At 42.2% G+C, this 15,019-nt stretch overlaps 1 protein-coding gene across 1 annotated transcript in view; it reads left to right on the top strand.

Annotated features, from left to right (window-relative positions):
* The first annotated feature begins 402 nt into the window (after positions 1-402).
* ZC3H12C (zinc finger CCCH-type containing 12C) overlaps positions 403-15,019 on the top strand; it is a 98,161-nt gene continuing 83,544 nt past the window's right edge. The window contains exon 1 of the mRNA XM_069202308.1: positions 403-499. Coding sequence (XP_069058409.1) covers positions 476-499 — 24 coding nt within the window. The 5' untranslated portion in view covers positions 403-475. The remainder of the gene's footprint in view (positions 500-15,019) is intronic.

Genomic DNA, 15,019 nt, shown 5'->3' with positions numbered 1-15,019 from the left:
TGGAGTGCACCAGAAAACTTTTTTTTTTTTTTTATTGCCGGGGAATAATTTCTGTCTTTGTTTTGTGAATGGGAACAATGAGCCCGGGCAGCAGTCTGCTCGGGGCCAGGTGTTCCTTGCTGGCAGCCTGCTCCCTAATGGCGGGGGCCCTCGCCGAGCAGCTGCCCGCGCGCCCCCTTTGTGTGGGCCTTTGTGGCCGCACGCCCCTCGTTAATGCACACGCCGCCCAGGGCAGGCCCCCAAGAATGACATCAACTCCAGCCTGACGCAGGGACGGGGAGGCAGCCCTGCATCTGCCTGGCCCACTAATTGTGCGCCTGCCGGGCGCTGATTGGCTGCCGCCCTGCTCGGTAAGAGTTCGGCGCAGGCTCTCACATCCCATCTGTTCAGCTAGTCATTGTGCGGCTGGCCTGCCTGGGAGCCTGCAGCTCACACTGCCTGGAGGAGCCGCTGCTGCAACTGCTGCAGGGAGCCCATGTCGGTCTGTTGTCCTCTGAATGTGAGTACCGCCTCCGTCCTTATTAGGAAGAATGTTACGATCTCTCAAAGATTTGTTTTTATTTTCTCCCTCTTGCATTCCTTGCTTCAGCGCAATTCAATGGGAAGGTGGATTTATGTCGCTCTGTTTTTCCTCCAAAATCTTTCTGTTGGCTGCTCCCAAATGTTGACATGTATGCGTGACTGAAAGCTCGGCGTTGGTATGTTTGCAGATAATCTTTGGGCAAATGAGAGGGCTACCAAGCAGTTTCTACGTTATGTTCTGTGGAGTGCACTTTTTGTTAGCAAGTTTCTCCAAATAAATATTTGTTTCTCCGCCTGTGCAGTCTCCTGAAACAAAACAAATATTGTATATGAGAAAGCGCTATAATGTCCATTCTTTCGAAGGTTGGCGCTGGCTTTGGCAGCTGCGATCTGCAAGGGGCCTGCAGGTTACAGGTTGGACGCCAAGGGCCTATTCGGCCTTTTCCCTTACGAGGTCGATAAAACGGGTACTACTGAACTGTGATCATAAAAAACACTTGTCATTAATGGTGTAATCAGTGTAGAAAACTGCTGTAATGCACTGTGCAACTCGCATTCTAATATTATCACAGCAACATTCTGTTGTTATTATGAGACTCAGAAATGTCATTAAGACTAGGTGCCTTGGTTGGTGTGTTTAAAACATGTTTTACTGAATCGAGAGGGGGCATTCCCCGTGATGAACTGCTTTTATCTAGTGATGGTAGCAGGTGGCTAACAAAGAGGTTACAGTTTTACTGCATGAGAGGGCCATTCACTTTCTGTACAATTGGATGCTTGAGCAGAACTGTGTCGAGTTCTTCTTTGGAAAAGTCTACTTGCTAGACAAGAACTGTGCGGGGTGTTTTATGGCAGTTCCCAGGGGGTCTTAGAAAAAGTCTAGAAGGAAGCCATACTAGTGAGCCTAAATGAGAATATCGTTACCTACATCTTTAGCAGTAGCTATGGCTTGAGGATGCAGCAGTGTCTGGTATAAAAGGAGAAAAAGGACCAGGGTGTAAAGATGCTCAAGATGTGCTGTTCTTTGATTGTACTCATGCATTGTGGTGAGATGCAATATAGCTATCATGTACAAATTCAAGACATTGAATATTGTTGATTTCTGATTGCACATTGCACAAGGTTTGGTGGTGCATGTCGCTGGCGTGCTGGGATTCACCGTCTAGAGGCCATACTATGTTTGGTTTGATTTTCATGATTGATTTCCTAGCTCACTTTGTTAGACTACATAAACTACATTTGGTTTCAACATATGTACCTCAAAGGTACTGAAAAAGTCACCTGCTCGCCAGTTGCCTGTGTTGTGCGGTAACTGAAGTGCTCCATCTCTGATGCTAATTCTTGGAGAGGCCCAGGCCTAGTGTGTTTCTGGAAGAGGAAACAAAGACCACCTCGAACATCACTTGGGGGGAAAGGAGGCCTGAAAGGGTTAAAAAGAGGCTGGCGGTCCTGCCACATGCCCCATTGTGTGAGCATATGCATACGTCTATTGAAAGTTCGCAGGAGCTGGGCAGGCCACCAGTTGCTGGTCTCCTGCAGCTCCAGCAGACATCTGTTGCCCCGGAGCATTAAGCAATCTGTTCGGTGGGACACCCTTCCTTTGTTGGGCTAAGCTGCACAGACAGCAGCACTCCGCACCGCACAATGGTAATTAAATACACAAACTACATCCCCGTGCATTTATTACATATTCATTAGTTTACTTGCATTGTCTCTCGCCATTTGGGACATGAAAAAATGTTAGCGCGCACTTTTGAAGCAGGTGCACACTATACCTCAGAAAGGAGAAAGGAAATCGATCTCGGGGAAGGGATAGTCAGCACGTGGACACAAAGCGATATTGACGGGAATAAATATTGGAGTATTGAGTACAAAGTACCGCAGACACCTAACCACATTTTGAGCATGAAAGCAGTATTTAGGGTCTCATTAGTAATATATATATATAGATAGATAGATAGATAGATAGATAGATAGATAGATAGATAGATAGATAGATAGATAGATAGATAGATATAGATATATATATATAGATATACACGTATGCATGTATAGGGCCTCATTAGTTATATATATATATATACTTATATGTATAGGGTCTCATTAGTTTTATATATACTTATATATATATATAGATATAGCTATATATGTATGTATGTATAGGGTCTCATTAGTAATATATATATATATATATATATATATATATATATATATATATACACGTATGCATGTATAGGGTCTCATTAGTTATATATATATATATATAAATATATATATATATATATTTTTTATATTTATATGTATAGGGTCTCATTAGTTTTATATATATATATATTTATATGTATAGGGTCTCATTAGTAATATATATATATGTGTGTTTATAAGGTCCCATTAGAAATATATATATATATATATATACACACACACACGTCAAAGTCAAATAGTTTAGCATTCAACATATCAAGCCCCCCTTCCGTTTTTTTTTTTTTAATTGTATTTTTTAGAAAAACGGTGGACATACTTGAGTACAAATGGACCATTATTAGTTAAACAAAAATCCAATTGCTCCTGAATTTGAAAAGTAGCCTGGTGCGCTGGAAAACAAAATAATATGCCCAGAAACACACAATTCTGTTCAGTAGGGAAGCTGGAATTAAAAGTCAGAGGTCCTTGGTGCTGCATTGGTAACTTGGCCTCTAGGCCTAGGGAGTTTTCAAAACACTTCTAATCTACTCTTTTGTTTAGTAATTCAGTGTATTTGAGCTCTGAGAAGTTGCTGTCGGTTCAGTAATTAGCTGACGCTACTTGCAGCGCCAGCCTGCCAGGGGCAGTCGCAGTGGAAAATCTGAGTGCTCATGTATTAAAATTGGCCATTTAGTGTAGAGAAAAAAAACATGCGGAGAAATCTGTCTTCCGTGTCCTGCAACTCAAACAATCACAAGCAATAAGCAATGCAGACTGTTTGAAGGCGTCACCTGGGGTTTGGGGATGTGTTGTGACATCATTTGGTATCCCGAGCCCACCATTTACACAGTCTTAAGACATAAGACCTTGGTGTATGCACAAACAGACCATCTGCTGCTGGATATATTTGTGAAAAAGTATTTAAGTCACAAGTACTAACTGAGGTTAAGTCAAGAGCACGAAGTAATGGGTTAAAGTTAAGATGGGGTAAGGTGCCAGGCAGGTGCCAGGCAGCTCTGGGAGTGACAGGATTTCCCTTCAAGAGCCTTCCTGGCTTCAGTGCATGTGATCTCTGAGTACTCCCTGTGAAAATGGAGAAACACGAAAGTGCTACAGGCATACATTTCAAATAAAAAATATGTTAAATGGGAAAATAGTTATGCGTTGGGCATCCCTATTTGAAGGAAACCATTTAGATACACTGCTGAAGGATACAAATATACTTTTCTTTTTCAGGTGGTGGTTGTGCCCTGCACTGAGGAATATTGCTCACACCTTCCTCTTCCCATGCAACGTACTGCAAGCTTCATTTCAGCTGTGGGTGCTAGTTGTGTGTTTAGCGCAGCGAGATGTCTGTAGTACAAGGAGTGAACACACATTGACAATTAGTTAAGCTCTCTAGTCTGACTCCATGTTACATGTAAACCGTGAAGTGTCCTCGGAAGAGTGGAGTGTTCTTCTGACCTTGTTCAAGAGATGTCTGTAGATGTTTTTTGTTGCAGTGTTGCGCCCGCAGTATTACATAGAAGCATCTTCGTAGGTGTGTGTCTAGTCAACATCTTTGTCAACATCATCTCTTCTCCAGGTGCAATCACCCGATAAACTGTTTTACAGGGAGAGAATGTAACTGACAAACAAATTGATTTGTCCGAGTTTAAAGGATCTCACGGTAGGAGAAAAAGAGGCCTGGGTGAACAACCCGAAATGCAGCCCTTGACTAAAACCGGACATCACCTTCTGCCATCCAATAGCAACGTAAAGCGATGGACGCCAGGGACCTGTCATTCTTGTTTCTTCGTTCTTGATTTGGTGGAACACTTTCACTAAGTAATCCCAACATGCTTTCCCAGGCAATGCTAGCATTTTTTATAGTGCTTAATAATACTGGTTTTATGCCATTTCTAAGCACTGCTGCATGCTGCTAAGGGGCACCGATAAGATATAGTATGTTTGCCCTGACTAACATAAGTTAGTCAAGTATGGAAGCAGGGCTCAGAAGTCGGGACTTCTTGGTCCACAAATGGCAAGTTGGCCACTAGGCTACATCTTCGTATTGATTTCTCACACTCCTTCTGCTTCACAAGGTCATATATCCTGCAACCTCAATAAAGGTAAACGGTGCCACCACACTTGTGCTTTTAACCTGTGTTGAAGGACCCTCACAAGCATCTTCATAACTGTGACAGCAGTTTTGACACTGACTCGTGGTTGTGGGTCCATTCTCATGGTCAGAGGCAACTTGTTTGGTCTCAAGTAAAATGCCCATCTTCTATTGCACTGTTAGTTGGGGGTTTTCACATATGGCTATTCAAATGGTCAGAAAGATTAAAATTGCGCCTATTTGTCATTTTGGGACACTGAATGTTTATTAACAAGCTTATTGCACTTTTATGGTGTATAATGTTCCTACATAGAATATCTGACCCCGATGCCTTCCATTAGCCCTCATTTCCTGTACTCACGCTATTTTAAGAGACACCAGATTGAGAAAGTTTTGATGTGTTTGTGGCATTTACCTGCCAATGATTCCATGGCCTGGTTCGCTACCTAATAGGCTTTGCATCAATAGCCTGTACATTATTTTACGCTAAACATGGATTGCTAAAGAACCAGATACGAGGGAATAATCATCCAATAACAATTATTAGTCGCCCATTGTGTTGTCTTCCTACATTGGCAGCAGGTGCCTTGCCAGTAAACATATACATTTTAAAGCAGGTTGCCAAATATTGGGCATATGGCATTTGGGCCTTCTGGTGGTCTGCGGATCAATAATTTATTCTGACAGGTCTTCATCCTTTGGAACCGGGCTATATCCCTATTCGCTGTTGGATCTTTTCAGTGGGACATCCTTGTATATCACAGCGCTAGTAGGAGTGTGCAGAGCGAATTCATTCGTAGGGTCACTGCACCCAGTCCCCAAGGATAGGAGCTGGGGCACAGATGCTTCCCGCAAATGCAGGGCCACACAGAATTTGCATCTCTGCTGAGAATTAGCAGGGAGGGCTCAGGCCTGCAAAGAGACCACATTTTGTATTAGATTTGGAAGATAAAGATGCACTCCCCCACATTCCCAGTGCCTACAAATTTGAGAGCGTCGTTCCATTGTTCAGACCCCTTGTGTACCACTGAAGTTTGGCGGCTAAAACTCAGCTTAATTTATTCTGATTTTTGTCCTCATTACGTGACTAGCCTACATGTCTTGCATCCACCATCAACTTTAATTTGCAATTTGCCACCCAAAATAATGCACCATTTTTGTTATGTTTTACAGTGTAACGGTAAACATTTCCCTTACTTTATCTGTGTTACATGGATTGCAATCAGTGTATGGACATTTAAGCACGCCACAAATGATGGCGTCCTTCCTCTTAAGTGGCCTAGTCCTTGCTGCTGCCTCACTCAAATCTCAAAAATATCTTTTTTTTTTATTGTGTACCCCTTTTAAGATTTGATGTCATGATATGTGTTTTTCGTGTAATAGCAAATCCCTACTGGGGCAGGTCTCTTTGTAAGAGGCAGCTTGCTGATTCTCTCTCGATGTGATGCTGGGATGTTGGAGAACATGGGAGTCTTCAATTGTCCCCAGAGGTAGGGTGACCAGACGTCCCGGACTTCCCCGGACAGTCCCGGTTTTAGAGGACTGTCCCGGTGTCCCGACGCTTCTCTTAATTGTAAACAAATGTCCCGGTTTTTGGGACAAAGGTCAGATCATTAATTAAATGTCCCGGTTTTTGGGACAAAGATCAGATCGTGTAGGGAAGCATAAGTAAAGTATGAAATAATTAAAGTAATTTATCTGTTACTCTCAGACAACACAGAGAAGGAGTGGGGAGCAGAGCGAGGTGGGTGGGAGTGGGATGGGGGTGCACGGTGGGAGGTCAAGCCCTAGCTAATTTTATATATGTAGTGTTGTAAATGTGAGCGTGTGTGCATGTGTGTATATATATATATATATATATATATATATATATATAGATATAGATATAGATATATAGATATATAAACACACACATATGTATAGGCACACATTCACAAAGCTACGCAAAAAAACGGGACAGGCCAGATATAAAAGTGAGAGTAAATTCTTTATTCCTTTTATGTCTGACCTGTCCCGGTTTTTGCTCTTCAAAATCTGGTCACCCCACCCAGAAGGGAAGCGCTGTCGCGTGCTTATGGAGTTCTTCAGGGAGCCTGGTACATGTGCCAGAAGCTTAAAAGACATTGGTTCTGAGAAGTAATTTGGCTACAATGGTGTTTGCCGGTTGGTCTTTGAGTAATTTGGATGTGGTAGGATTTTCCCGGGAGGCATTTAAGTAATTTGCACATTGTAATATTGGCGTGTGTGTGTCTGATTGCTGGGTGATTTTTCAGCGGCCGTCTTCGCAATCTTTGCATGCTGAAGTTTATACTCAATGGTGCTTTCTTTGAGTCACTGCAACTGGATAGATTTTGGACGTAAAAGTTGTTGCTTTTTATTGGTCAATTTAGTCAATCCCGACAGGCACGGCGAAGAGTAAAGCGAACATCTTTAAAAGTTCACAATGGCAGAATTCTAATTTAGAGCAAAAACTCTTTTTCGTTATTTTGGATTCCAAACTTTTTATTGGCAATATGTGTAGATGTTAGCTAAAAGAACAACCTTATTACAAGAACAGCACAAAGTGCTCCTAGAACCTGCTTCACAAATACCCCTTCTCACACCATGCTCCCCCCTCATGCCACACAGGTATGAGCTCAAACTGGAACATTTTCCTGTGAGGTAAAATGTCATCTACGCTCTGACCCAATTCCTAAGTAGACAGCGATCAGATATTGTTCGTCTCTCTTTTTTACTTCAGTTTATGTTACTAGTGTGCCACCTGTTTAAGGAAACCATACCAACTAGTAAACTTTGTAAACCCAGGATCATTTTTTTTCATAGTAATTGCGTAGGCCCTGTCTCTCATACGTGCCATTGTTGCAGATGTAGTTCTCCAGCTTTCCCGTTCAGATGTGGCTCCTCATAAAACATAGTTAATGCCATATTTCATGGTCCTGAATGACCATCCTTTGCAGCCTTTAGCCAAACAATGAGTGAGGGGTTTCGATGCTTAGGGACACGTCTGAGAGGCGGCAGTAAGGTTAGCTTTTAGGAGATCTGTAGGTAAGGTCTGGAAGACTAAAAAAGCACACTCCATTGGTTGGTGGGCAGGATTAGAGTGGCCTATAGGGCAGTGCCGATGTGCTGGTCTGACAGGCCGTTTTTTTTGGCTGTTTGCGGGCCTTTTTAATGGAGTCCTGGATTGCATTTTATGGTTGATTTCCTTGAAATTGGTACAAACTTTGCCATTAGCCAGCTGTAATCCAGGCTTCGCCAACAAGTAGCTCTTGAGCTACTGGTAGCTCTCCAGATACCAGTAAGTAACTCTCCTGTGTGCAGCCCAGGCTACTGAATTAGAAGCTTCTACTCAGTTGAATTATTATATTTATACCATAATTTAGAGTGTATAGTCGAAAGAAAAATGTGTTTATTTTCAAAACTCATAAGCTATTAGGTGAAAAATTGCAGAGTTTCAAAAATAAACATAAGGCTGATGCTTTAGAGATAAATTTGGCATTGGTGAAAACTTTTTACGAATGTTACTACCTTGGTGCCAGAGGCATTGCAACTATGGCTGTTATGTATTACTCACTTAGAGGCATTATATATTGTCTAATCTTTATATATGTTGTGGCTTGCAACCGTGCCTGATTGAATGGGATGATCGCTGATAGTAATCTTGCATATGGTGGCCACTAACGTAATCTTGTCTGATGTGGTAGCTATTACAATACTAATACTATTGGTAGCTCTTGATAAGTTTCACTGAACATACGTAGCTCTTGTTACAGAAAAGGTTGGAGACCCCTGCTCTAATCCATGCAGTCTTTCCTACTTTGCAAACACTTCTACAGTGTATCTTTACAAGTTGAAAACTGTCCAATTGCAATCATGGCTTTAGAATTCACTAATGGGGACCACTTTTATTATGGTGCCCTGACCTTCTTTCTATCCCTGTCCAACCATGCCGGTGGGTTTGACATCCCGAGGGGGCTGCAGTACTGTACCTGTTATTTGTAAATATAAGTTTTTAATTTTTTTAAAGGAATTGTACTCTGGAAAGTCAAACATATTCACTTTTTCTTTTATGCGTTTTTGGTGGTTGGAAGTTTCACAACATCAGATGTGAATAAAGATGAGCTTAATTATAGTCTCTAGAATGTTTTTCCATTTTTTTACGATATCCAGAAGAGACATTACTCAGTAGATTTTACATTCCTTTGTAATTTGTACTTCTTTCTTGCAAACTCCCCCTCAAATACCCAGAAAGTCTTTGGATTGGCAGGTGTATGAATCCTCTGTGGTGGATGTTACCAGAGTTAGTTTCTCAATTTCCAGTTGTCTGTAGCATCCACACTTTGGTTCCCATGCAAGCTCCTAATTTGGAGGCCCCGTGGTTAGAAACACTAGCCTATCGTATCGAGTCCCTCTTGATTTGTAGTCACTGAGTTGGCCTGAAAAGCATTCACATCTAAATTACTTTTTCCTTATCAGTGCTGACTGCGGAGTGTGTAAGTCTTTGCAAACCCTCAGTGCTGGAAGTTACTGTTTTGTGATTCATTCTACAAGATGTCTTCTTATGTCAATTGAGTACTTCTAACTTTAGGATACACTGGTGGATTGCATTATGGGCCGCCTTCTTTCGTAATATATTTTTATTTATTTAGAAAATGAGCATGGTCACCAAAAAAGCAGCATGGCCCTGAGCAAAACAGGCAACTCTAAAAACAAGGAAGGACAAGGATAAAAAAAACATTAGGAGGTACATAGTGAACACACCGAGAGGAACCTGGTAGGAAACACAGAGAGACAGACTAAAAGAGAGCACGAGTTTTGAGCGCTTTGTGGATTGCCCTGTAATCAATGATTGTAATGTGAACTGATCCACATCTATTAATCGAGAACAAAAATGTGTCCAACTAATTCTAAATTCTCCAGTTGGAGCTGATTGCAGTCAGCACGGAGCTTTCTGAAACCTCTCACCCGTGCATTAGTGGGGCATGTTGACAGATTTTCACTACTCCATCTACAAAGGGAGCAATGTATTTCCCTCTGTACTTCTAGTTGTGAAATATGTCAATGGGAGCATTCCTGATCTGTGATGGTTCTCTTTACACTGGTTATATATGATTTGGTCCAAACTTACCATTCTAGATTAGAAATGCATCCTATTTCATCTACTTTCTCTGGCCTTAGCAGATGGCAGGATGTGCAGAACTTTGCAGATCCTCTTAGCTGTGTCTGACTGGGCAGGTGGACTTGTTTTCCTACTCCCTCTACAAAGGAGCCTTCTTACTCCCTCTGCAGACTTTGTGGTATTTTGGGTGAGACATTAGCATAGTACAGTGGGCCACTCTGCATTACTCATGTTTGAGTTGATCCGATGTTTTCGGTCTAGATTCAAACTGTGCTTTATTTCATCCACTTCTCCCGCTGCAGCAGATTGCAGGGTGTGCAGAGTTTTTCAGCCCTGTCACCTGCGCATTACTAGGGAAAGGATGCTGTAATTGTGTCTACAACAAAGCTATCAATTCCCTACCATACTTCTAATGCTGAGCACTTTGCTTAAGACATTGGCTTCGTACTCTGATCCACTCTACATTGATCTTTTATGAATGGGTCCAAATGCTTTAATCTAAACTGCAGCATATGCTATTTTTCATGGACTGTCTTAGGTCAGAGGAGATTGCAGGCTCTGCATAGTCTTCCATATCCTACCATTTGTGCACTGCTATGCTTGTGTACACTGATTCACTGTTTTGTCTACAGGAGGAGCTCTTGGTTCCCCTCCTATCTTCTAAATGTGTAACCCAGCAGTAGAGACAATGACACTGTACCATCGACACTCTACTTCCATCATCTTTTAGTTTGGCTAAACTGTTCAGCCCAGATGAGAAATGTGCCCTTTTTCATTGACTTCCACTGGCCAGCGCAGATTGTGGGGTGCGCTCAAGATTGATGGCGTCCTCTTCGGATTGATGCAGTTCTTGCTTCCCCTCCTAACTTCTAACTTTGTAGCCCAGTGGTAGAGGCGTTGATATTATACTATGGATGCTCTGCTTTTATCATCTTTATGTTGGGCTAAACTTTTCAGTTCAGATCAGAAATGCACCTTTTCTCATTCATTTTCGCTGGCCAGCGCAGACTGCGGGGTGCGCACAAGATTGATGTTGGTGCCTTCAGATTGGTATCTGCATTTTCTTGCCCCCCAAAACTTCTACATTTCTAGCCCGGTGGTAGAGGCGTTGGCATTGTACTATGGACGTCTAACTTTCATCATCTTTGAGTTTAGCTAAACTTTTCAGCCCAGATCAGAATGCGCCCAATTTCATTGACTTCCTGTGGCCAGCGCAGATTGCGGGGTGCGCTCAAGATTGACGCCGGCGCCCTGAGATTGGTTTGGCAGCTGCTTTGTTCCCAGGGAGTAAAGCAGACACACTTAAGTCCCAGTCCCATTCACGGGCTTTTGTTCATACCAAATTATTCTTTCACTCCGATAGCATTCACCATTGCATGTTAAAGGCGCGCAGCCTAGCAACCAGCTTCTGGTTGCTAGGCAGCCCAGTATCCAGTGAGTTTTTCTTGTCGAGATAGTTTTGGGGGAAAGCTCGGCCAATGCCAGTTAATTCTCAAGTACATAGTGAGGTGTCCTTCACTGGTGACGGGGATGTGTGCACACTTAGGGTAGGATTTATGAAAAGTTAGCGCTACCTCTAGGTCATTTTTTGACTCAAAAGACGCGCAAGCTTATAAAATATTTATTTCTGATATAATTATATTTTGTACGTTTGCGCCGCTTTTGCGTCAAAAAATGACGTAAAGGCGGCGCTAACTTTTCACATCAGACCCTTATTGTGGAGTATGAGGGTAATGATAGCTCACCATACTGAACATGTTTGAATAAATGTGATATGAATTTTGCCTATCGGAATGCTGACGAAGAGCAGAAATGTCGTGTGGGCATTTTTCTGTGCCAAGTTTGTGTGTGGCAAAATACAACTTGTTACTCAAAGTATTGATTCGAGTTTAATGTGATCAGTAACTAGCGGGCACCTAAATGCATGCTAGGTAAAACGCCGATATTAGAAAAGGTGCTTCTAATTTTCAACAAGACGGGATTGATGAGTACTAAAAATATCATTTTATTTTAATGTTACTTTTAATACATCTCTGTAGCTTTGTGACATCGTAAATACCAGGCGTTTGATATTTTCCTGCTCAGTGTCATGTCTTTTAGTCATCAAAAAAAGACGAAAGACTGGACTGTATTTCTCTTTACCTGTCAGACAGTTTGTAGTTTTCTGCGTTAACCTACTGAGCGGCCTTTCTCAAAAAGTACTGTCCTTGGTGCAGCACAGTGAAAGGCATTAGTTTTCAACAAACAATGGGGCATATTCGCAAGCCCCTAGTGCCTTGCTGCATCACAATAGCATCATTTTTTTTTTAAGCTAATGTGGCGTTAGAAAGGCTTTTTTGCTGCGCCGTATTTTCACAGTGGTGCAACGCTCGCATTGCGCCACTTTGCAGCCCCTTGCGCCACATTATGCCTGTGGCAGGCGTAATGTATGCAGGCGTTAAAATATCACACCCAGAGAAACCTATGGGCATCCCTGCACTTTGCTGCTCTAGCATCAACATTTTTTACGTTAGTGCAGCAAAGTGCCACGATAGCGTAAAACATTCTGACGCTATTGTCGTAACGAACCCTATGGTGCACTGTATTGTAAATACGGCGCGCCCATGGTGTCTTTAGGTGGGGCAGGGGGCGACACAAGAAAACTGGCACATCAGTACTGATACGCCAGTTTCTTGTAAATATGCTCCATATACTTTAATGCAAATTCAAAATACAATTTGTTGTCCTTTTTATGTCTTTCACCTGATTAACTAGCTCCAAAACAGACCCTGGAGCAGCCAAGCCTTTTCTTTGTTAGTTGTTAAATCCTGCTGCATGATTACATTATCTATCTATTCCTACTTGTTATTCTTCGCATGCTTCCACATGCCATACATTGAACATCAAGGCTCAGGTTTAAAATGTTCCCGAGCGCACATACTAAAAAGCTAGGCATCGGATTTTTTTTTTTTTTAATCTGGCGGACAAAAGCGGGTGACGTTTTCCAAAAGAGGTCACTTCCGGTACCTCGTTCACTGTGAGATACAAGTGATTGTGTTTGCACTTCTATATTTTTCATTGAGTTTTAACCCATAGTGAGCTGCGTTATATTTATTGCACCTCTTAATGCCTTGCAGAATTTCTTGTGTGCCCCTACACTTTCACTTGTGGCAGCTGCCTGGTATTGGGCAAAGTAGAAGGATTCTGCTGGGGTGGAGGCCCAGTTAGGCAGCGGGGGCTGCAGGATTCTGCCTTATGTCCCGGGGTTTAGTTCTAATTAAACTGAGCAGAATCCAGAGGGCAGCCTTTTTTGTTTTTATTTTTGTTACTTACCACACCGAGGAGCATTGGTGGCTGCCTGTATATCAGTGAACTCTTCTAAGGGTTTGTGACCAGGGGCTGAAAGCTTACCTGTGAGCAACGCAAGTACTTTCACATGGACTTCACCTGCTGCTCGTATGTTGGCATCTTCCACCAGGCCTTCTCGAGGAGAGCCGATGGAAACACATCACAGGTGAGCAAAAGACAGCAACACGTAGTAGTAACCTAAAGACAGATTTTGCTTAAAGTCTGTCCGATAGGAATGAGTGTCACTGTTGATAATGCAGTGGAGTCTTGAAGCTACCCATGAAGGGGCACACAAAGAAACACTAAAATGCCATGCTTGTATTTATATAGTTCCCAGGGACTGGGTACAAATGATCCATAACTGAAGGCTCGCCACTTGGTGGATAGCCACTGCTGGATGGTCACGTTATTTTTTGATTTCGTGAACCATCTTCTTCTGGTTAATGGCTTTATCTGTGCCATGGACCTTCATACTCCCAACAAGTAGTTATGTGCTTTACTTTTAATACTTTGCTTTTTTACTATATTTTTGTTGATATATCTTTTATATGTCTGGTTTGACGTAAAGCCCTCTGGTGTCCTCAGGCTTTGGTCACGCTACTGATGACCACAGAAACATATAAATAAATAAAATGTGCATACTAGTAACATATTTTCCCTTTTGTACTGTAGTGGTCCCTGCCTTGGGAAGGAATGCCAGTGGCAGGATGGATGCTGTGATTTTAATTTTGATAAGTCAGACCCATCGGGGTCAACGATGTTAACCTTTGTTGTATAGCTATTTTAGCCATATTTGATACATGTTATTTTAGCTACCCTTGCTTTAGATGTGCACTTTCACCTAGATACATTTTCAGCAGCATGGATTTTATTTTTTAGTAAGAGCCACTTTTGTGGTGCTGTTTTTATTGTTTCTATCGTATTGTCATTTCGCCTAGGAAAACATTGCATTCTTAGCAGAGGCCCTGTACTTCTTCCAAGGCTACAGTCGGATAGGATTGTGACAAACATGGTATGCTGTGTCTCCAACATTCACAGAAAAACACGCATTCATATGCAGGGACTATTTCTTAGAATGTCAGATGTTTTATTATAAAAACACCCCTTGGTCCAAGACACGTTAGAGGGAGATTCTAGCAAGATGACCATGACTCTATGCTGATTGCTGATTGCTTTGCTACAGCTACCTGCTTAGATGGCCGAACCCCTGATCCATATGGGGACAGTGTCTTCCTAGACTACAAGCCTCTTCTCCAGGTATGAGGGATGATGCTCTCCCAGGGGGAAACCCGAAGGGCAGATTAGGCTTAGTATGCTGTGCTCATACTTAGGGTATGCAGGGGGGTTATAGGTCCATCCCCTTTTGACAGGATTGTAGGATTGTTTTTGTGTTTTACACTTCTACTCACATGCTTGCTTTTATTGTGTTTTATCATCCTAGTTATTGCTGAACATACACTTTTATCTAAGATGCAGTTATTTCAATAAATGCTTAATTAACTATATTCTGCCTCTGTTCTCTTTGCTGGAGTGAGACTTTTGGTAACTGAGAGAAAGGGATGTGATCTGATTAACCTCGATTCCCTGAGGAGTCTATCTTGCCATGTGCTCGGTTGCCACAATCGTCTCAGCCAGAGATGAGGTGCTGCTAGTTAGCCGGAAAACCCGGATTAGGCCAACAGGTGTCACCTGGTGTGGAATTGTATTCAATACCTGCAATCCATGTGATCTTACCGATCAAATCCAGTAGCCTAATTAACATTATG

Source organism: Pleurodeles waltl, chromosome 8 (assembly GCF_031143425.1).
Source record: "Pleurodeles waltl isolate 20211129_DDA chromosome 8, aPleWal1.hap1.20221129, whole genome shotgun sequence".
Taxonomy (NCBI): Eukaryota; Metazoa; Chordata; class Amphibia; order Caudata; family Salamandridae; genus Pleurodeles; species Pleurodeles waltl.
This window is presented reverse-complemented; position numbering and strand designations above follow the sequence as displayed.